This window comes from Astatotilapia calliptera, chromosome 12 (assembly GCF_900246225.1).
Source record: "Astatotilapia calliptera chromosome 12, fAstCal1.2, whole genome shotgun sequence".
NCBI lineage: Eukaryota > Metazoa > Chordata > Actinopteri > Cichliformes > Cichlidae > Astatotilapia > Astatotilapia calliptera.
This window is the reverse complement of record NC_039313.1, coordinates 3,095,255-3,119,556: the sequence shown is the minus strand read 5'-3', so window position 1 is coordinate 3,119,556 and position 24,302 is coordinate 3,095,255. Positions and strand designations below refer to the sequence as shown.

Sequence of the window (24,302 nt, the reverse complement as noted above, 5' to 3'; positions counted from 1 at the left end):
CATCTCTCCTCCTCTGCCTGTCTTTATCTTTCTTTTTCTCCTTCCATCTTTTCGTGTTTCTTCGCTGGCTGTATTCCACCCGGTGAAGGCCTGGACGTGACACACAGCGTGTCATTGTCTCCCTTATATCTCTTACTTTTTCAGCTCCATGAAATCTCCACCACCGCACTGAGAGCTCTGCTAATTTTCATAAAATACGCTCCACCACATCAAAGTGGTTCCCCAGCTTTAAGAGCTCTTAACTAATGATGCCGCATTGGCAACAAGTAAAATGGATTTCTCTTGTCTTACCGCCAAAGGAAACGGAGACAAATGCGACATGCGGACGCACCCGCCTGCCTGTAAAAACAGTCATGCATCAATTTGTGAGCAGGGGGTAAAAAAAAAAAAGGAAAAAATGCAGGGGATGCTGTTTGTTCATTGCCATGGTCGGGTCTTTATCTGTTTATTTTGACTAGGTAATTGTGCCTGCAGTGCAGTAGGGCCCCTGCACTAAGCCACGCAGGGATTAGGGAAATGTGAGGTGGGAGAGGGGGTGGGTTCCACTGTAACTGTGTCCTGCAGAGGAGGGGGTGGCAGTTGTGCTGCTGTCGGCGTCTCGAAAACCAAACTGTATTCACCAACATATCCACCCACATGCACCCAAACCCACCCACCCACCTTATTTTCCAGCCACAGAGGGCATACGTGTTCACATCCTTTCTCTTATTATTGTCCAACTAGTAGTGATTGGCCCGCCTCCTGGCCTTCATGCAACGGTAAAAAACCAATAGTCTGGGTTAGGAGAAGATGGACAGGACCCTCCCCTTTTAACGCCATGTTTTTCTTTCTTTCTTTCTTTCTTTTTTTTTTTGCAGGAAGAGTGGAGGAGGGGGCGTGGAAATTGGGAGAGGATAAGGGGGTGGATTTAGTAACATTTTTCTTCTCCGGGGCTGTTTAGTTAACCCTTAAATGCCGCCAGCATCCGCCCCATCTCTTTCGCCACCAACCACCATCGCCACCACACACATACTTGTCCTACTCCCTCCCCCAACACTCTCTCTCTCGGGGGCGGGTTCTTAAATCCTTTTGAAGTCCTAAGCACTGCAGAAATCCATTGAGAGCCATGTATAATGGCTTTTAAGAGAGAGTGTTTAGCTGTATGCCGACCCTATGGCTTATGAACCACTGGCGTTTTAATGGATCCCCCTTTCCCTCCCCTCTTTTTCTCCCTTCACCAGCACTAAATCCAATGGATTGTCCCTCATTATCATTTAAATAAGCCTCTCTTTCTACTCAGAATGCTGCAAGTTGAATGAACTCGACATAGTAAGGCTAGTTCCAAATGGCCTTGGCCTCACTCCACCTATGCACATATGCACTTACGCACACAAACACATGAACGTACACACATTTTAACGCACTCACAACACGCACACATATAAACAACAGACCGCATTTTCCTTGAAACACGCTTTTGGCCTTTTTTATCCACATATTTTTGCCTTCCGTTCGGCTCTTACGCCCCATACTCTGGCCTCCTCTCTGGTTGCGGTAGTGAGGATAGCAGAAAGGTTGAGCAGAGTGGGAATAGCCTTTTGATTCCCACAGAGCCTACTTTCCGGTTCGCAGCAGGACTCCTCCCTAATCGTCACCACAGGAGCCGTCCTGCAAATCAGAGGGGCACACAGGCGTTGACAAGGGCTGATGCTTTGAGCAGGTGTGGGAGAATGGATGAGGGACATTGCGAGGGTGCAAAACAAGGGAGGCAGTGGCGGTGAAGGTGTGGGGGAGGTCGTTTTGGATTGAAGGTGGACCTATGGATGAAATTGGTCTAGCAGAAAAGTCTCCTCCAGAGACCAGGGGGGAGAAATTGCCAATCTAGACAGAGGAATAAAAGCAGTGAAAAGTGGAAGTGGAGGGAGGGATTTTGAGATTGGTATTCGTGCTGGGCGCTGACAGACAGAGCAAGAGAACAGAACAAAACCAAGCCTTTTCTGCCTCCATACTGCTCTTGTTCAGTATTTAGAGGACTGCATTAGAAAGCACGGGAGTTAAATGGGCCGAAACACGTCCCTTACTGCATAAAGAGATATTTATCCTGAATAAAAAAGGGACAGATAAAACACAGACAAGTAAAAGACCTCATAAAATTGATGGGCACTGTGTATAATTTTTACACTTTCTTTCTTTTGTAACTCTGTCCACCATCACAAGAATGTCAGCATCATCAAAGGATGACGTTCCAGTGTGCAGGATGACTTTGATCTGTGACAACAGATCAATTTTTGCTCATAGAGCTTCATATATAAGACACGTTATTTAAATGGGTGACAAATCTAGTGACGGGAATTCGTGACCTCATCGTGACATCGTGAGGTTACAAATCACTGTTGTCTAGCAACAGGGAGAAGGCCCTGAAAAGAGGCCGTCCCTCGTTCAAACACTCGCCAAATTTGAAGCTGCTTAGAAGAAAAGTTGATAGAAACGTAGAGAACGCACTGATGCATGGATCCCTTTATTATTAGTGAGTGCCTGTTGTCGTTTGATGTCATTGACAGTGTGCTGTTATTTAGAAACTATGTTACCTGAAATGGTGTCATTGTGTGGACACAAAAGAGTGCATCAGCATAAAGGTCAAGGATGATGACATAGAACGGCCTCACCCTAACCCGCAGGACCCCACAATGACACCTTCCCAACAAGTTCGTGTCGGACCTGATAGACTGTTGTTGAGAAATTCAAACAACACACATGCATACAGAGATTTCTTTATTTTTTATAGAGATGAACATGGTGGGAACACTGAAAATGTTAGGCTATGAAAGACTATGATTTTGGAAATTAGCTCTTATTTTTATGCACCATATTTACCGATGGTGAAATATCTGCCCAGTCATCCAAAGAAAGCTTGTTGTGGTGCTCTTCCTAATCTAAGGAGTTTTTTTTAGCACTAAACAGACACTTAAAATCTTCAGCTATAAAATAATTCCTGTATCAAATAGTTTTTTAATTTGTCTCCTGATGAAGGTGATGGAGTCCCTCTCATTCGTCTGTTGACGTCTATGGGAACTAAATTCAAGCCAATAAATGATACTTAATTTTCACATGTAGCACTGCAGCGCATTATGAGGACAGACCAGTACACCCAGTATCTCACTGTTGTATTTACACAGATGTGGACCATGTTTTCCACGGTGTATTTGTAGTATGGGACTTTTTGTTTTTAGACCAGCTACCCCTGTTGTTCAGAACAGAATGAATGGTAGCAAAGTGAGCAGGCGTGGGGTGCATGGTAGGGCGGGTAAAAGGTTAATGTGAATACTGATATTAAAGCTACGCTGCTTCATCATGTCAGCGTGAGCGAGCGAAACACTCCTTAAAGGTCATCCCTGTTCTCCTCTCTCTCCCTACAGAGTTCCACTCACTCGCTGTCAGGCCGTGGCTACTCGGTAAGTGACATTTTCATGCTTCATAGCTTTACGGCAGAATTACAATCTCCAACGACCCGCTTTATGGCCCCGGCGCTCGACATTTTAATTATGTTAAATAGAGTAATGGAGAAATCATGATATTAGGAACATTAATTCTGGCTGACTGACTGATTAAATTGCAGGAAGGTGTCCTATGCTACCTTGGCAAAAAGGGCCTCGTTTTATTGGCATTGATCAGCGCTGTGTTCGCCTGAGCTGCAATTTCGATGTCAGAGTTTTATATCTTCCTCCAGTGACTGTCAGTGACGGATGTTTCTGCTCACACATATGAAAAAAATGCTTAAAAAGACTTTTGCTTTTGTGCTATAAATCCATTTTTCACTGCAGGAAGGCTGCATGTATGCATGTTACAGTGAAAACTGTCCCGTGGACTTTTGGAAGTGACTGCGTGCTAATAAGAGGTAGTTAGAGAGTTATTTTTTAATCTTGGAACATGTCGCCTGTTCAAGGTAAAGGTGCCCAAGAGAATTATTTAGTGCCACCTAAGAAAACATCAGCTCAAACCTTTTGAACATAAACTAGCTCACAAATTGTCACTACAGGACTATTTTTATCCCCTGAAAGCATCTGTTGCCTTGCCCCAGTGCATTCTCGAACCGTAAATTTGTGTTCTTCCCCTCCCATTGTTTCAATGATGTGTGTAGTCTCTGGATAATACAGACAAGCGGTCGTCCTTTATGTCCTTTCCTTAAAGGGAAACTCATAAGAGGAACGTTGTTTAAAGTGTGCTACTTTTAGCTGATGAGTGGCATATGGCAGTTCTCATTGTAGCTTGGAAGCAATCATCTCGGCAAACAAAACAACTATAAATGGTTTGTCAGCCTTAATCTGCCTCAAAGGACTACAGTTAAAGCACTGAACAAAGCTCAACTTCAGAAGACATTGATCTCTGTGCGATCTTCTTTTTTATTTTGTTTTAATAGAACATGTCACATTCCTTTTCCCCAGTGGCTGCATGCTCACAGATGGATGAAAACAAACAAGACCTTCCAAAAAAGCTTGTGGAGCCCTTTGGCTCGAGCTGTCAGTTTGAGTCGGCAGGGAACGAGGCCCTCTCTTTATCTGAAAGGAAGAAGGAGGGGATCAGAGAGACAGAGGGAGAGAGAGAGGGCAAAAATGGAGGTGGAGTTGGCGTGGAGGTGGTTGTGTGGGAGGCAGGGGCATTGTGCAAGCAAAGGAAAGTCCAGTAACGAGGGCAGGAAGTTTCATGTTGTCTGGCTCCCCACTCCAGCTATCCAGTGGTGCTATCTGCAGCGTTTCTAGCCTACAGGCACCTCCTGGGTACTGAGCTCTGACTCTCAATCTGCTCTGCTGCTGGGCCTGCATGATTTCTGGGGTTTGCTTATCTGTGAGTGCTTCGGGCTTTATAGCGTGATGGTTTGGAAGGAGAGACATGGGGTGCGAGGTCAGGGGGCTTTAGGGAACTGCCAGCAGAGACTGAGTGGATATGGGAGGAGGAGGAGTAGGGCGAGGAAAAGACCAGGGGCTTGATATAGTGTTATAGCTGGAAAAAAAGAGGCTACGTATGTGGGCGGAGGCCTGGTTATGAGTAGGGGAGGGTCAATGAGGCAACTTTGCGCTACTGGCCGCTGATAGCACGGAAGAGCTATCTAATAGTTGGCCTCTGGCGGTCATCGCTATCTGCTTTTTTGCTCCTCCACAATAAAAACTCAAGCTGGTGTACACGGTCCAGTTATCTGTCACAAGTCACTAAGATTTAATAAAGTTAATCTTTCCTGACAGTTTGTCTTTTACTTCTATCGGAGATGCTTGTTTATGCTTCCATAGGTCTTTCTGGAAGACATATGGAATTGAGTGGCCTTGACTGATTGGTTTAGAGAAGAACGTAGAGGACGTTCCTGCATTTTAGTGCTCATGCATAAGGAGTGTTTTATGCCAAATACCTTAATGCTCTCTTTAAATGCTTTGGTTGTTGCTTACACAACACATTAGCTGTTGGTTTAATTGTACTAACTGTGTTTTTGTAAACGGAAATCTTAAGACACAGGTTTTCACATTGGTATGATATTTTTTTTTAATCTATTTTTCAGATAAAACTTAAAGAAAAATGGAAGAGTAAGAAGTGAATAATATCACATGGCTAAATGATACCAATACATGTCTTTACCTAGTGGAGCAAAACACAGCAGGTTTTCTAAGTCGTGCATTTTTCATGCAATTTCTAGTTGTTCAAATTGTCCTTGATAAGGGAAACGGGAACATACCTTCTTTATATGCACACAGCACAAACTACACAACACAAACAGACAGTAGCTTCGTAATAAAACTATTAAAAGTTAACTATTAAACTGAACAGAATTTGTTTATCCAGTTGATGCATTTGAAAGACAGGCAGTCTTGCAAAGGCTGCACCTGTCCTGCTAAAACCCACAACCCTCTGTCCCACCCAGCGCATTTCAGGGTGAGGATTAATCTCCGGCGCACTGAGTCCAGCATTGATATGTAGCAGCAGGAATGAGACTTGCTATCTAGCTCGCTGTGGAAGACTGGATATGGAATTGTTTATCAGTCCAACTCTCTTCTGTCTGCTTAGTGCAGGCTTCATTATAGCCCTGGCTATGTTTGGGAGACAAAATCTGTTCCTTGTTTCCGGTGCTGCTACCTGATTGTTGTTCCAGTGGAGATGGGTCTGGGCTCTGGCGATTTATCATCCTCTCAGGGGCTCCTCGATAAAGAGTCCAACATCTGCACCTGAGAGATACGTGCTGCAAGAAACAGGAAAATGTCAAAAAAAATCTCACTTCAACGATCCGCCCAGCCTGTCATTACCCCTGGGTTACATATATTGTCTGGAGGGGGAGATGTTGTAGCTAAGCCCAAGAAGACAACACGTCGCTCTTTTCTTCCAGATGAAGTGATTAAGCACCAGTCACCCACCCCACGCCTTTTGAAACCACCCAAGGCCAAGCCACGGCTCATGTTTTCTTTGACGATAAATCCATGCAGGTTTTGTCTGTGACAGTATAATCTAACTAGTCTGTATTAGGAGGGTTTATCTCCGCTACGTCAGAGAGTCAAACCTTAGCTGAAGTGTTTGTGTCGAATAAGAGTATTTGGAGCTCTCAGACACACCCGTTCTTCATTTCCCCGTGCTCAGGTTGTCATAATCATATTTAACGCTAAATGAGTACACTCTAAACAGAGCAGTCCCAGTCATGTGTGCATTCTTAAACAATCTTGTTTTAATTGATTTGGCATTCACGACCTCCACGTTGTGACAAATGCACTTGTTTGTCTGAGTGACGAGAGCTTATCGCAAGATCTCTATCAAATACAAGGATTATGTCACTTAATTACAGTAGGAGCCATTAAAAGCTCCATGTTTTATTTAACAGAGTAAAACAGATTTGCTGGATTTAATGCTAAACACAGCAACTCAAAGGAAATTGGGTGTAAATTATAGCTTGAATTTAATTTTTGAAACAAGATTTTCTTGTTAATATACTCTGGCGTCTTCACCTGCAGTAGATGGAGCATCTTGTCTGTCTCTTTGTACATAACTCTGCCTCCCTCACTCTCTTTCTCACCGCGCCTCTTTCCAGTGGGGTGTGCAGGTCTCTCCATACCACTGGCTCTGCACATGGTGAAAATTAGTGAAGGAAACCAAGAGCCCAGCAGGAGTGGGATGGGGCCCTGACATTCTATTGGCCTTGGGGTGGGGCGCTGCCTGTCAGTGGTCGCTCTATGAGGGCTGTCCGCCTTAAAAAATCTATTTGTTTATCCCCGTGTGCGGTCCGGCTTCAGATCCTGGGCCCTGCTGCTCTCTACGCACCAGGGACCTGGGCTGTTGCCGCTAGCAACAGATAAAAATTGCTGTTAACCACAGCAGGGCCCACAACACATCAATCAAGCGGTCTGATAAAGGCTGCAGGCTTCTTGGGCCCCGGCTGAATGGTGCAGTTGAAAATCCTTTTCCAGTGGCTGAGCACACAGAGCCGTGATGATAGAGGCCCGCTATCATTCAGAGTCGAGGAGGGAAGCTTCATTTTCATCAGTGCAGTTCAGGTTTTTTTTAAAGGAGACGCTTTAAAATGGCACCAAACAAAAACGGAAGCGGTCATTTAAATAAAAAAGCGACACAGTGAATTAGTGTTGACTGGGCTTAAAATGTTTATAAAAATATAAAAATGTAAAAGACGGCACAGTTTAGTTGTTTGTATGAACTCTTAATTGCTCTCAAAGCTGCCTAAAAGTTGGGACATTCGGCTTCACAAAGTTCCTCATACCCCATTCGTTAAGACTGAATTGAGATCAACTGCTAGACTAAACTCTTTACCCCACTGGGCCAAACTGGCATTAGAACAAAACATTTTTTTCACCAGGGGTGACTTCAATGGTTCATTCTAACCTTTTGCGGCCCAGTTCCACGATTCTTAAAGCAAATGCAGTGCTGATGACTTTGCTGCCCCGTAATAAAAAAGAACAATACTGATCTTTTCTTATATGAAATCCAGTTAATGTATTCCCAGCTCTATGTTATTGGCCTTGTAGCTGTAAGTTGGAGCTGGAGTTATTCCAAATGAAACCCACAGTCTCATGGGTAACAACATTACTTTTATCCCCCGAAGCCCAAGCTTGATTATCATCCTTCTTAGTTTGTCCTGGATGCACTGTCCCCTAACTCACCTGCCCCACTTTAAACAAATAGCCCTATAATGTAACAATCAAACAACGCTCTGAGGATTTGTTTACTGCAGCCTTTTTCCCCATTAAGTTTCACTAACACTGCAGAAAAAAGAGTGGTAATTCCACTTTATCATATGTTACATATACCACAATCAAGCAGCAATTACATGCTCCTTCCATTTGTAAGAGCTCCCATTGCCGACGTGGATGTTTTAATGAGGGCTGTAATGAACGCTCAGGGTGTTTGGCAAGTCTCCGAGATGTTGCTGGGGCTTTTATGGCTCCCCATTATAACGTACAATTTGCATCAGCAAATTACAATGCTCCATATCATTATCCTGCACCAAGGCCCGATCATAAATTAGAGCTCCAATTACAAACATCTATCTGGGAATGGGGAATGAATATGATGGCAGCCCCCCAGAAGCAGGCAGGAGGGAGAGAAAGCCTCCTGTGGATTGTGGGATGAGACTTCCATAGAGGTGTGATATTCCCATAAACCATCCTTATGTGGAATTCATGGTTCCAAAAGAAATAGACAATTTGGGGGGGGGGCGTCTGCTATTTCTTTTTTGGCACTTCCATATGTCATATTTCATGGCACACTGCACATTGAACTTTTTGGTATTTTAATCTCTCTCCTTCTGCTAAACCCAGCACCCACTGATTTCTATGGCTGACTGTTTCACACTTTCATTCAAAGCTAAGTAAACCAGTCCATTCAGCTGTGCAGGGGAGAGCTCTTTTTATTGTGTCTCAATCCAAACCAAAGCTCTGTCTCTGTCCCTCCCAATCTCCTTCTGTCTTACTCTCTCACCCTCTCACATTCAACTTGATTATACACCGGAGGGAACATCATAAATCATAGAGATTTATCTTGCTGCAGCCTATTAATTTAGCACCACAAGTGTAATATTAGAGTATGTCATTTAAAGAAGCTTTGCAGCAGTGCTTTGCCAGTGTCCGTCGGAAAATTCAGAGATAAGCGTTTTAGTTTGGGCCGAACCATCATGGAAAAAAGGACACTTCTTTTTTTTTGTCCTCGGTTGTTCTTCACGCTTACTTCTTCATAGAACGCCGCCCGTTCTTTGGCTCATATTCTGTGCCTGACTCTCCTGAGCACTAACTGTTGTTGTAGGGCAAACAAACAGCAGTGTACCTGTGATGGCTGTGTTGCCTGTAATCTGCGACCTGTGGCCAAATCTTGCATGGAGAGGTAGAACAAAAGGCGTACGCCAACAGATCGCTGCAGGCGCCAAGCAGAAACCACCTCCACTGATGAGACAAAAGGCCTGCGGGTCTCCCACAAACCCATAAGAGCTCCCAAATGCTGCACAAACAAAGCCTGAAATTAAGAAGAGCCAGAGGCAGGCCCATTTCTGCAGCAGAGCTAAAGTGTTCCTTTTTCACAGCCTCGGTGGATTTCCACTATGGGCTTGTAATAGGGCAGAAAAATGAAACAACGCTTTGCCATTTTCAGTCACAGATATTGAGAAAGCAGTTTTTTTTCTTGTTTTGCATTTTTCCAGCTCTTTCTGCTTTCACATGTCCTACCACACGTCGTGGACTCGTTTTAAAGGTACTAAAACCTCCTCTTATAGCCTTTAGCGGGCGTCGGATGATGTTTAATTCATATTTTGTTTTTCATTTTAACCTTTCATGTCTGTAGAATCATATGCATTCATATTTTTGTTTGCAAAGCCAAAGGAGAGAATGGGTAAGAACACCTCTTCCACCCTTGTGGTCAACACCGGTGCCCCTCAGGGGTGTGTTCTGAGCCCTCTGCTATACACTCTCTTCACCCATGACTGTATTTCCTCCTGCGCGTCCAATCTCATTGTTAAGTTTGCAGATGACACTACAGTGCTCGGACTTATATCCAACAATGATGAGACAAACTATAGGACAGAGGTGCAACAACTAGAGTCATGGTGCCACGACAATAACTTGGTCTTAAACACCAAAAAGACCAAGGAGATCATTGTAGATTTCCGGAAGAGGGGTCATAACAACCATCTGCCTCTCTTCATTGGCAGTGAGGCGGTGGAGAGGGTGAGCAGTTTTAAATTCTTGGGGGTAACTGTGACCGAGGACCTGTCCTGGGGCAACCATATCACCTCAGTTGTACGGAAGGCCCAACAGCGCCTCTACTACCTGAGGAGACTGCGGAGCGCACACATTCCCAGATCTCTGATGTTGAACTTCTACAACTGTGCCATCAGCAGCGTTCTGACGTATGGATTTCTAGTGTGGTTCCCCAGCTGCACCAAGGCCGATCAGCAAGCACTCCAGCGGGTGGTGAAAGAAGCTGGCAGAATTATTGGAACAAGTCTGCCAGAGATCAGTAATATCTTCCCCACTCGCTGTCTGAGGAGGGTGCACAGTATCCTGCGGGACCAACATCACCCTGCGCGCCACCTTTTCCATCTGCTGCCCTCAGGGAGAAGGTACAGGTCTATACAGGCCAGAACATCCAGACTGGCCAACAGCCTGTATCCACAGGCTGTGAGGCTCCTGAACTCTCTGCCCCCCTCTCACGGACAATAACCATATCCAACTTCTTAATAGCAATGAACTGGTCTGCATTGGTGCATCATATCTTTATTCTCTTCCCCCTCCTGCCCCCCCCCCTCTTTCTTAAATAGATAACTATCATATCTGATATCATATCTCACAGTACAATAATATTGAATGGGTTGCATTGTTGTATTTTGTCATGTTTCTCAGGTCTTTGTCTGAATATCTACGAACATTATTGCTAAGGATTGTCTTATTGCATTGGAGTCACACTGGGTTAAATATGTACACTTGGGTTTTAAGGGGTATTTATTATTTTCTTCTTTTTTTTGGGTTGTATGGAAGCCCCAAACGCAATTTCATTGTTCTTGACAATGACAATAAATAAATAAATACTAAATACTAAATACTCCCAACCCTGGTTAGAGCTTCAGAGGTCAGGAAATGAATTTTACTCCATATTCACAAACACCCCGTGGCAATTATTACTTCTGTTAATGTTTCTATGAATCCATTAGGGTTCAAACCCCCTACCTGCCTCTCTAACTCTACCTTCATGAATACCATTTCTAGAACCTTTCAAAAAAAGTTAGACTAAGTAGGTCATGTTCTGCCACTCGTCTTCTAATCACTCACCGAAAAGAACATGATTTCCCTCCATCGGCGCCCCTCAGCCTTGCTCCTGGGATTTCATTCAGCAACACACACTCATTTGATTTTCTGGCATGTATTTTCTCCTTTTCCTTTCTCTCACTACACCCCCTTGCATATCCTAACTTGTATCTGACAGTACACAAGCATCATCTACCGTGCTTCCAGCTTCACAACACACACTCACACATATGCACCATAGCTCCTCCTCCCCCTCCATCTCTCACTATCTCTGTCTCCCTCAGTGGAGAAGGTGTCTGACAGTAACAGCAGGTAAGGTATAAGATTACAGGAGAAGCAGGGGCAATTATAACTCCAGCTGATGCTGGTGTGTTTATGAGGAGAGTAACTGTTAATGACAGTGTTGTGGTTTCTCCAGAGGCCCCAGCACAGCTCTGGGAAGCCTGCTGTTTTTGTCAGCCTAGCTTCATGCTATTTGTTGTAGACAAGTTTAGTTTAGTTTTTTTAATGTGCTGAAATGTGTCTGTGTTGGCCCTGCCTGTGCTGTAATGCTAAGTAGGTAAAGATTTCCTGTAATGTGTTCAATTACCATTTGGTTGCTGACTGAATTGCAAACAAAAGATGGTGTCTTACGGTCATAGCAGCTTGGTAACGCATATTGGTTAACACATGTATGCACGCAGTTGCTGATGCGTACATGAGCTGGCGATTGCTGTTGCAGGTCTGTCTTGCCTTGCTACTTGCTCCGTGTGCCTTCACATACAGCAGGCAGATCATAGCAACTGAAGAGGAATTTGGGTTCAGATTTAAAAAAATAACTCATCATAATTGTACAAGATTTTCAGTTTCTAGCACTGGGACTCTCCCCGTCGCTGTTCTCCTTGGCCAGTGCTTGACTGGCAGCAAAAGATTTCAGCACTACTACACACTACTGTAGACCTTAACCTGTACATACAGTGAAAGTACACTGGTTAGCCACAAAATTTCAACTGCGTAATATTAACCAAAATAACTCTGACCTGCAAAGTTATTTTGCTGAGTGTTTCCTCAGAGCACAAAACCACTGAAGAAGATGCTAACCGCTGGAAAGAGGCGTGGTTAGCATCAGATTGTTTAGCATCAAACTGCTGAAAAAAGTATTGCTGGTTCTGATAGAAAGGTGTCAGAACAGTGCATTGCTGTTTTTGGCTTGTGTATGTGGCTGAATAGCTGGAGACAAGTTGGGGGGCCAATGCTGACTCCTATCCTCCACCAAAGCACCAGCAGTAGGTACATAAGGATCAGAACTGGACCACGGTGCAGTGGTGGTCTGATGCATCACATTGTCTTTTACATCATGTGGATGGCCAAGTGTGTGTGTAGCTTACCTGGGGAACACCTGGCACCAGGATGCACAAGCGGAAGAAGACAAGCAAGTGGAGGCAATGGGGACCAACACAATGACCTGCAGCTGATCATAACATTATGCCTGATCAGTGCGGACTTCTCTTGCTAGTTTTCTCATGGTCAAAGTTGCTCGCATCATTAAGTTTCCTGCCTGTTATAGCCCAGCCTTTGTTAGGTGCCACTGTTAAGTTAATAAATGTTTCAGCTGTGAGTGGTGTAGCTATAATACAACCTGAAGTACAACTTTTTTTTCATTGAACTGCAAAATTAATTTATTATAAAGAGAAAATAAAGTAAAAGAATATAAAATATGATTGTATACAAAGTAAAGCTTTTTGTAAGTTTATATAAGTGTGTTAATTCAGTATACCTTTAAAGGTGTTTTGTTGCTTAACTTGAGTTGTTTGCTGCGTTTGACCGCATGTAAACTGTTATGCACTTCTGTGTGTGCCAGATGGTGCAAAGACACTATTTGTCTTTTGTTTCCTCAGAGGCTGCACCTGTTGGGGTTGAATTTACCTGTTTAATTATCTGTATCCTCTGACATATGCTCGACGAAGTTACAACTCTACCGTTGCAGATGTTGTGCATTTTCAGTAACATGTGCTTGCAGGTGTTTTGTAATACTTACTTATTGGTTATGTTATTTGCAAAACATTGCATCCCCTAAACACTGCAGGCCCAGGTGTGGGTACATTGTAGAAGTCATACCATAACCATGAGTCTGTTGTTGTTTTTTATTATTTTATTATGCTTGTTTCAGAATTACCCATTGTCTTACCCACACTCGCCCCGTAGTCATCTGCCCACAACTATCCACACTCCAGACCCCATGCTCTGTGCCCTCAGCGTGTGGTTGGCCTTGGCCCCGATCACACCAGGGCACATGGGAGATTAACTGGGCCGGCTTATTCACTCAGCAGGTTTCCCGACTCCCCTTCACTCATCCTGGCCCAATCTGCCAGCTAACCTCCTGCTCCGCCGAGCCATGGCAGCAGGGCACCACAAGCCCAGCCCGCCTTCATTACGCCTGCCAGATGGGCTGAGAATTAGATTCGAACTCCCACCAATGAGGGAGGGAGAGTAGAGAAATTGAAAGAGAGGAAGGGAGAGAGGCGGTGGAAGAAAAGGGAGGAGGGAAGAAAGTTGTGGGGGGAAGAAAGTAATGGTTTTTGTTTTCATTTATGTTGCAAGTTATTACATTTTAATGTAACACCCCTGGGACCTGGCAGCATTAAATGCCTGTTCTTGAATAATCGACACTAACTGCAAGTAAATGCTAGGGGAGAATGAAATTAGCAAGCGCTGCAATTTGGCATAGTGATTATCGGCTCCTTGGAGGCACTTCCGGATGATTTAAGAATGCTAACATTTAAGCAAGTCAGATCTCATTACTCTTCAAGGTTAAATCGAGCTGTGTCGAAGGGGAGATGCCTGATTGGAAATAGTGCTTCCTTGTCTCTCTTCAAGTCTCTTTGTTCATGGAGATGTTTCTCACTTTTATGGCACCTCACTGCAAGGTAAAAAAAAAAGACTCGGGCTCAAATCTGTCAGACCCTAATGACACCTTTTGCCAGTTCTTAATTGGATCAGCAATGCTTCCAAAGTATAATCTGTTCTTTGCCATGGATCATCACTCGTGCTGCGAGCGCTGCCATGCCCAAATGCCTTAGCTTGTTCTGAACGTCGATGTGTACAGCACATTGGCTGTGACACTGATATGTGGCTGGGACACGAGATGAACAAAAGAAAATCGGGAGCTTTTTGAATCTACACCAAAGGGAAAGTGTTTATTACTTTTTCAGGCTGCGCCACAAATGTTCTTTTATACAGTATTTTTCGCTCCTATTCTCACTCATTCTATGGAGGCAGAAACGATTTTCAAAGCAATTTCAGCCCTGGCATCTTCGGGTCCAGTGTTTACCTCAGCCAGCCGTACACATCTGTTCTCCACACAAACTTGATCCAATTAGGTGACAACAGACAATGGCTTACTCCTCCACAAGCCCAGCGCAGCGCCGGGGCTGCCGAACAATACCAAAGTGTTTTTTCTTCCATTACAGGGTGTCAGATCCTTTTAAAGGTGTTTACCCACTGTTGATGTGGCAGCCCCTGTTTCCAAAAGGGACTCAGCTGGAGAAGTGATAGGCAATGAGGATAATGATGTGAGTGGGAGCAGTGTGGCGGATGCAGATGCACTTTACTGTGCAGCGTGCTATAAATCTGTCCCTCCACTGCACCACACCCCACAAAGTTGAGGGACAGATGGGCTGGACTTTTATCTCCACTTTCCGAATTCCATTGAAATCAACACACTGATGAAATTTGTATAAAGCAAGGCAGGGGCAACAAAGCTACGTCGGGGAACATGTCTATTAGTTTTTCCAAGCTGTTGTTTTCTCATGCAGTGGGGAAAATCATTGCAAGTCAAATGTAATCATTCCACTGTTGGGTTATTCACCGTCTCAAATAATAATAATATTAGTTTGGTCCCCGGCATTGCTTACATCTGAATTTCTGAGACGCAAGTAAGTAGTCTGATGTTAATCACAACCAATCACCGATGCTATCACTGTTGTTGCTGGGGTTTTGTTTTTTTCTTGTTTATAACAGCTTTATCTTTTGGCACATCTTGAAATTTGGCAGCCTGAATTCATTATCTCCAGCGTTTCATGTAGTCAACAAACATGGTATCTGCAATGTGGGATTCTGCCTCCTCCTACTTACATGCTGTGTGCACTGTACCACATCTGATGTCTCTACATCACATTTTGTCTTTGTTGTGGCCAAAAGGATTTCTGGATTGTAGCAGGGTTACCCTAGGAATGAGGGAAAAGCCTCTAAATTGTAACCAGGCATTTCCACATGAAACATTCATGCTTAAGTATGATTAGCAGAGATTAAGGTGGGTTTGTTTTGCCTCTTAGAAGGCCCCGTGACAATTTGGAAATGGATTGAGAGCAGCTTTTGCAAGCACAGCCTTCTTAATCCGGTGCCAAGAGTTCTCACCCACCTTTCCTGAATTATTTACATTGAAGTTCTCACGTCAGCTTTGGAGCCAGTGGCCTAGAGGAACTGTATAAAACTGCCTAAACCTCAAAGCATTTGAAGGATGGAAAACATTATGTTAAGTATTTCCAAGACTTTTAATGGAACATGTTTTGCAAAGGAGGAGATTTGTCAGTGCCACTTGCAGAGCATTCAGGATGTATTAGTAGACAAAAAAATAATCATGTGCTTCATTCAGTTTGGAGTGTGCCTGCCTTGTGCAATGGGAGCTTTAGATTGTACATTTTTCCATCTCCAAGGCCGCTGTGGTCGGTTATCCCACCCTAGCTATTCGGCTATCATGTGTCCCATTTCCATATCGTCTCCCTATCGCATATATGAGATAGAGCCCTCCCATGTGCTGGATGATGCGATCCCCAGATAGATTCATTCATACATAATGATAAACGATGGGTTTGGACAGGACTACTTATTTGACAATCATTGAAGTGCCACTGTGATGGATGCTGAAGAGATCCCGCATCCCTCGCCACCCACCGCATAGCCATAGCTCCATCTTCTGATCCCAGCTTATTTATTTTCCCTGGTGGATCAAGGTCTTGTCTCTTTAAAAATGAAACATCAAATTGAATTAAAATGGCTCGCTCACCCAAAACAGAAGCCCGTGCGCCTTAAAAATCACACATTTGTTCTCACAATTCATTGTAGCAAAGTCAACCAACCTCCACCCCCCTGTTTCTTTGGGTGTGTGGTAATGTGAATTATTCATGCCAGTGGGGCCACAGCGTGCTTCATCATGTTAAAGTGCCCATGACATTACTGATAGAGCCACCAATGCCCCCACACTATGCTAATGCATTTAGAAAGAGGAAAGAAAAGACACAGCAGCATCTCAAGGGATCAGGAGGACAAGAATAAATCACACTACAGAAATTAGTACTTGGAAGTCTATGTTTAATCATAAATTACTTGTTAGCTTACGATCAAACATGGCTTTAGCTTTAGGGTATGAACTATTGACCGGACACTCTCCTTCAGGATTTTCTGGTGGCGAACGAAATTCATGGTTCCATCAATTAATCAGTTCCATCCATTCCCTTGATTTAGCGATGTTTTTATGCCACATACCCTCCCTGACACAGCCTACAGATTTGTATCTCCACCCATGACTAAACCCAGGAGCTCACTTGTGAGGCAAATGTGAAAAACACTGAGAGTCTGCTAGCGCCAAAGCACCAGATCAACAAAACTCACCAGTAGAAGCATTATGAGTGCTCAACTGGCCTAATTGTAGTCCAGACTTGTCACCGATTGAAATCATTTAGCATTTAATGGAATGCAACTGAAATTCTTATGCGATAGAAAAAATTCCACTGTAGATCTCCTCGATTGGTGTACACATGCGTGTTAGCAGAGGAGGTAATGCGACACAGGGGTAAACATGTGCATGTCTGCGCTTTCTAGAACCGTGCTATTGGCATCAAATTTAAAAAGAGAAAATGTGTTTTTCAACACAAAAATCAAAGTTTGAAATCTTAACATTTTACATTTTGTCTTTCAAATAAATGTGGTTTATGATTTGCAGCACATTTACATTTTACACAGTATTCAAAGTTCTTTGGAAATGAACGTGCACAAATCATTACCACCCATTACTGTTAAAACAGACTTGCTAAACCATATGGTGTTACTGTATTTTTAGATATAGAATATTCATATGCAATGCCAGTAGTCGTGAAAGTAAGTGATGTAGTGTAACAGTGTGTTCTGTTGTTTTAAAGAAAGGCTGTTATGAATCAATGAGTCATACCATTTGCACAATGTATAGGACAAGCGAAGCTAAAACCAGCTACACAAGCAGATAAGTTTCACTGATGCCTTTAAACTCCCCCGTTTTACCAACTCAGAGTAAAGCTTCTTCTTCAGGTGCCCTGAAGAGGTAACTTTGTGTATGCACCACTTCTCTACTCTAATGATTTATTGGAGCCCTAAAATTTGATCAGCCAGCTCAATTGTAAGCACAAAGAATTACATTTGTTTGTGTTATTGAATGGAGCCTCAGTTTAGCTAGAGGAAAAATGTCCTCGCTGTGAATAGTGCACTAGTGAACATAATGTAGGCCCAGAGGGAGAGGCCATCATTCAGCTCTCCTTTTTGTCTTTCAGGTGTGTGTTATTATGCCAAAGAATGGTCTGATTGATAGAGATTTCTAAGCCGGCATACTATCACATCTTGCATCTGCTCGGCAGACTCATACAAATGCAGGCCTCTCCCCAAATGTTATTTCTTCGTGTTGTAAATCAATCTTACAATGAGCAGTCTGGTGTTAATATGAAAAGTAAACAAGCAGAGAAAAGGGAGGAAGCATGAAGAAGAGGTTGAACGGGGTATGAAAGTATTTCCACTGTCAGTTTGTGTTAAGCCAGTCTCAGATACGCTCTTTGTGAAGCTTTTCTCACCTTTTCAGAAACCGCCCGCGCGTCTGTAAAGGTGCTGGGTGAGATGAGCACAACTGATACTGTGGTTCCCACACGCTTTGCCTTCTGAAATTTCACAACCGATAGCGGTTACTGACAGGGGGGGGGCTGATAAAAATCTCTCCTGATTAGAAAAAACAGAGTGAGAGAGGCAGTGCGAAAGAGTTGAGGCAAGGTGAGTAAAAGCTAGAAGATAGCAGGCCTCATCAGGTCTCTGAGGTTGTGTCTAGGTTTCAGTTGACACATCTCTGGCTGGCCCTGAGTGCACCACGCTTTCCACAAATGATTCGGGTTGAGTCAAGACTGACAGATTACAAACCACACTGGCATTGCTTTATCTTGTGATTGCAAATTCGTGACAGAGATTGCTAGAGTAAGATTAGGACTTTTTTCCATTTCATATTTGTGCAAACGAGGTCAAAATTTTTAGAATCCTGACTAACCACGGCCTTTATACCTTTGGTGAGTTAAGCAGCCCACAAGTCCAGCTAAGTTCCAGCATGTGCGATGACTCCTGAACCCTGCCCCAAATAGGCTGGAGATCTGAACTCAAAGCTGAGTTGCTTGTGTTGTGCAAGCTGTTGTGCAGAAACTGAACTGCTGTAAAAAAAAAAATGGTATCGCAGTCAACCACCCGCTGTTGCTGGTGAGAAGAGGAAGAAGGAAGGAAAGTTGTGGGTGCCATCATCCTGTTTGTTCTTCGTCTTGTGTTTTTTTAGCTTAGACTCGCTATCTTTAATCAGCTCTGACTGAATGTACTCCACTTCACAGCTGTCATTCAGTCTGAGGTGACATGATAAAGCGTCTGACTTACTAACAAAATGATTTGACTTTCTCAGTAACACACTTGAGTTGTGACCAAGAGACAACCTGCAGACTTAAACAGGTGGCTCGGCTCGAATAGACATGTCCACATTTCAAAAAGTTTTTTTATTTGCTTCAGCAAATTGACACCTGCAACAGTGGTCCTTCCTACTTCCTTCTTTCTTATCTTAGACATGCTTGTTAGCAGGGCAGCCATAGGCCCTCGCTACTGTGATGGCTCAGCCACAATCTAGTACACTGACAGGCAGCCTATATATCTTGTAACTGGCACCAAATATTGGTTTTGCTGAAATATTCTGAAAAAATGCCACATTAATGATGATAAAAATAAACAGGAGGCTTGTTGGCAGAATGTGGGTGTCTGTCCCAGGGGAGACAGATCTCAGGGATATAGAAATAGTAACAGCATCACCCAACAAGGGTTCCACCGCCTCCTCCTCTCGAGCTCTCCTGTACTCCCACTGCCTTGCAGCTATTGAGGCACTTGTATGGGCGTAGTAAGACAGCAAAGTTTTCATTTACTATCTGCAGAGATCCAACTCCGAAAGCATGCCTTCAGGGTAATGTTAGGTCTTTTCATAAGTTACAAAGATGTAATTAGACAAATTAGCTCAGCAGACTCTGGGGGTTGCGTTTTTAATGGCTGTATGTTGCCTAGGTTGGTAATTAGCAGCAGCCGCTGCTCCAAAATCACACATTGCACCCGAGGCCTTGCATCCGTAACCTGACAACCAGTAACAGAACTGTAATGAAGGCTTGTGTATCCCACTGGTTTGTCTTATTTTCCAGCCAGGTTTGATGCTGGAATTCATGCTGAGCCACTGTGCAAATCTCCTATTTATTCCCATGTATCATTTTCTTCCAGGTTTAGCGTGTTGTCCTTTCAGCTTGGTGATGTATTCAAATCAAACTGACGTGTTTCCGCCTCAGAGGCACAGACTTTTATTTGACCCAATCACCTTTATAGCTCAATTCATCAGGACCACGGTCTACATGTCCAGGTCTCTTGTTGTTAGTAGCACCCGAGGAAACGATCAGCCATTTCCACGCACCCGGTTCCTCTCACACTTTTAATGACTTGCCGATGGTGATTTCGTCCAAGCGCCTGTTTTTTATTAACTCGGAATAAATTCCTCTTCTCTCTGACACTAGACATTCTCTTTAAATTGGATCGAGGAGGCTGAATACTTAATCGAAAGTGACCTAGCAAAATGTAGATTAACTCGCGAGAGAATTTATTTGTTACAGTACATGTCCGTGATAAATTCATAACACTCTCTGTTTATCACAAATTTGACTGATCACTGAGCATTTCACAGTTAAAATGATTCATTTTCTGTTCACTGGTGTACCACGCAATAGTCTGAGGCACGTCTTTATCTGACACAGCATCTTTCAGGTGCTTTTAGTCGATGTAAATTAAATGTGTCATTGTTCACTTTATTCAGCGACAGTTCCCCATATTTAGTCTGCAGCAATCAACTGTGGTTGATTCTGCTGATCATCCCATACAGAGAAAACAGGCGAGATGTACTTTGAAAAGGAGTTCTCTAAATGTATTTACAAATTTTCTCAGTTCACTTCAAATGACAAACAATATGTAAAATCCTTACTTTTTTTTTTTTTTGCAAAGTACAGGGTGGGCCATTTATATGGATACACCGTAATAACATGGGAATGGTTGGTGATATTAAAGTCCTGTTTGTGGCACATTAGTATAGCTGAGGGGGCAACTCCTCAAGATGGGTGGTGACTAGGGATGGGTACCGGTATCCGGTGCCATCATAAACGATAGTAACCAGACCGAAAAGCAGCGCACATTTCGGTGCTTTATTTCGGTGCTTTTTTTTCCTGACCTGTGATACAGTTTAGATTCTAGCCAATCATTTTACGTTTCCGAGGATAGTAGGCGGGTCCAGGTACGTACGTTCTTTTAGAGCAGAGCTACAGATTAAAAATGCCCAAGGCGAAGCGGTCAAAAGTCTGGCTGTACTTCACAGCAAAATATACAAACTCAGCAGCAACAAGTGCTTTAAGCTGATACTGTGATACTGTCAAAGGAAGTAACACCTCAAATCCGATGAAACACCTGGCGACGCATAGCGTTTTTTTTAAAAGCCGAAAAATGCACCGTATTTGATAGCTTGCTGCGAGACCTCACACCGTGCACATCTACTGCGGATGTGGTGCCTGTTATCGGACCCGGAGTTAGCAACATCCCCCAAAAACCCGAAGAGGAGAGTCCTGGCCCCTAGCCCTGCCAGTGTAGCTGAAATGATGAGGATGATGATGCAGCAGCAGCCGTTCTTCTCTGCGTGAGTAGCTTCATGTTGTTCGTAATTTACGTTGAGTAGGCTAACCACGTTATTAAATCAATGTATGTAAGGTGAACTAGCAAACACCGTCATAGTTACATGCGGCTGTCTTCTTGTTTGATGGCAGACAAGAAGGCTAAAATGACCAAAGAAAAAGTGGGAAACAGCTAAACATGAGAGGTTTTTGGACAAAGTTTGTGTTTTTTCCATTGTTTAAGCACTGCTTCCAGCCAAGAGTGATACCATATATGCCCTATAGCTGCAGAAAAGGCTAACATTGTTATCTTTTTACAAAAAAACAGCTGAACATGAGAGGTTTTTGGACCAATTTTGTGTTCTCCATTCTTTAAGCACCGGTTTGAGCACCGTTTAAGCACCGGCACCGTTTCAAAAGTACTGGTTTGGCACCGGTATCGGATAAAATCTAAACGATACCCATCCCTAGTCTTGATGGGTGGTGACCATGGTGGCCATTTAGAAGTCGGCCATCTTGGATACAACTTGTGTTTTTTCAATAGGAAGAGGGCCATGTGACACATCAAACTTATTGGTAATGTCACAAGAAAAACAATGGTGTGCTTGGTTTCAACGTAACTTTATTCTTTCATGAGTTATTCACAAGTTTCTCTTTGTTCACAGCCATTGACATGTCGAAGAGGTTAACACGTGAGGAGCGGATCGAAATCGTGTTGATATCTGGTGGACGCAGTAACCGGGTCATTGCAGCAGATTTCAATGCAAGACATCCTACGAGTCCACCCGTCTCCCATGCTACAGTTAGCAAACTGCTTGCTAAGTTTCGTGAAACTGGTTCAGTGTTGGATTTATACTAATGTGCCACAAACAGAACTTTTATATCACCAACCATTCACATTTTATTACGATGTATCCATATAAATGGCCCACCCTGTAGATCGTTTCTCTGTCAGTTGATTATTTTAACTCTCAAAAATATCTTTATTTTGCATGCAGAGTGGTCTAATTGACTAAATCTATCAATCCAACAGCTGGATATCACTAATATGAGTAAAGTAAAGCATATTTTTAGAAGCTGTGACCAATCTCTCCTCACTCTTTCTGCATATTTGATTCTGCAAAGTTTTTACAGCAGTCGCACTTCCTGTCACAACCCCAAATGAATTTGCGTCTCCTCCCAGGATCATACCAGGGAGCTTTTGCTTATTAGGCGAATGTGTAAACCACTGCACAGTGGTGGCACTGATGTAGCGAGGGAAAGACAATAAATTATAACAAGATGCAGAGGAGCGCAGAAAATAGATGGTAACATAATCACTGATTCCCCTCCTGTCACATTGAGAGAGCAGTAGATGTGGGGTTGATGATAATCTGAGGCAAAGTGACAGAAGTGACAAGTTGTCCAGTGATACTGAGCAATATTCTCCTACTCTAGTAGAACATCACACAAAGTAGACCTATGTGAGGTTTTTACAGTATCCTGTATGTTGTTTTGGACAAATTAATTAAATGCTTTGGGCAAGGTGGATTCTTTTGAACGCCGTCTTTCATGTTGTGCTGTATATATGAGCTGTTTTGAGAAATAAATCTTCAAAGCTGAAAACGTCCAACAGTTTGCCAGAAGTGTGCCTAAGCAGCTAAGAGAATGGGAAACTCTGGTGATTCCTATAATCACCTCACATTTTACATCTGATTAACCAAAAGTATTGAGACTAAATTTCTTTCTTTTCTTTTTTTTAAAGTAGTGCCTATCAATATATGGAATTGTTGTTGTTTGCTGTAACCTGTCACAGCGCTGTCTTTCTGTCCTGTTTGTGGGGCCAAGTTGGCACAATGTTCTGCCTTCACTGACGTGGGAAGGAGACGATTGGAACAACGTGCTGTGAGTGGATAGCAGCACACATCCACGGGAGCTTTGTGGACCAAGCAGATAAGGATGGAGCCCACAGCATGACAAGGAGCGAGACTAGGGAATGGAGGACAGAAACTGCAGCCTTAAGGCCAAAAGACTCAGCAGAGAGTAATGAGGGCCAGCTCAAATTGAGGATACTGCCGAAACTGACAGAAAGAAGGAGGAAACAAGAGAAGGAGAGAAGGAATAACAACCTTGGAGAGCAAATTAGCTGCCACACTATAGTAGCTGACACGGTGGAATTTGGAAAGAAAAGGCACATATGACAAGGAACAAATTTCAAGGTAGCTTTGATTGCAGGTGCAGAAATCTAACCCTTAAGGGGACAGCCACATTTGCACAAACACCAGACTGGATTCCAAGAACTTAACAATCCATATTGTTTAGTCCAAAAAAGTTGCATAGAAATATGTGTACAGGTGCGTAGTGTTTGTTAGTTCAGTATGAGCGCCATTATTTTTTAGTTTTAATGGGTTGCATACAGTATAAAGTGACAAAGTGAGTGAGAAAATAATTAAGATTGTAGATGAGACTTAATGATAACCGTCCTCAAACCAACAATCTAGCATTCATACTCCCTTCATGTCATTATTGGTGAAGTATATGGAGGTAGATGAGTCTTTAGCTCTTTTTTCATCGCACCCGTTTTGGGCACAACAAAGTGCAGGGCTTTAAATTTCTTTTAGGAGAGGCTGTCTGTAAATGTGAGTCACCATCCCCACATTTAAATGCTATCGCGTCGACTACCACTATATGCTGGCCAGCTTTCCATTATGCCTTGGGGTGTGGCTGCTTGGAACAGCATTTGATATCCAGTGTTATCCAGACTAAAATAGTTCAGGAACAATTTCATGGATTGTGGTGAAGTTTGGCACACACGCGTTCACATCCCACTCGCAATAAAGCACAGTCACTGTGAGGATCCTTTGATTTTTCATGCAGCTTCATCAAGTCAAACTTCTCTTTGTTCAGCACTGACCTGTAAAACCTCTGATATTCCCACCAGCCTCCGCTGCAGTTCAGGTGTAGCACTAGCTTTGCTAGTTTAGCATGTTAGTATGCTAAAATTGTATGCTAGCATGGTATGTGTACCTTCAAAGCATGTTAGCATTGTCATTTTTCCCCTAGTTTAATTAATTGGGTATTCTGGGCT

The 24,302-nt window shown here is 43.3% G+C and overlaps 1 protein-coding gene across 9 annotated transcripts in view; it reads left to right on the top strand.

Annotated features, from left to right (window-relative positions):
- Positions 1–24,302, top strand: part of fbrsl1 (fibrosin-like 1) — a 284,283-nt gene that overhangs the window by 128,107 nt on the left and 131,874 nt on the right. For all 9 annotated transcript variants that reach the window (XM_026188504.1, XM_026188506.1, XM_026188505.1 and 6 more), the window contains exon 4: positions 3,396–3,431. In XM_026188504.1, coding sequence (XP_026044289.1) covers positions 3,396–3,431 — 36 coding nt within the window. The remainder of the gene's footprint in view (positions 1–3,395; positions 3,432–24,302) is intronic.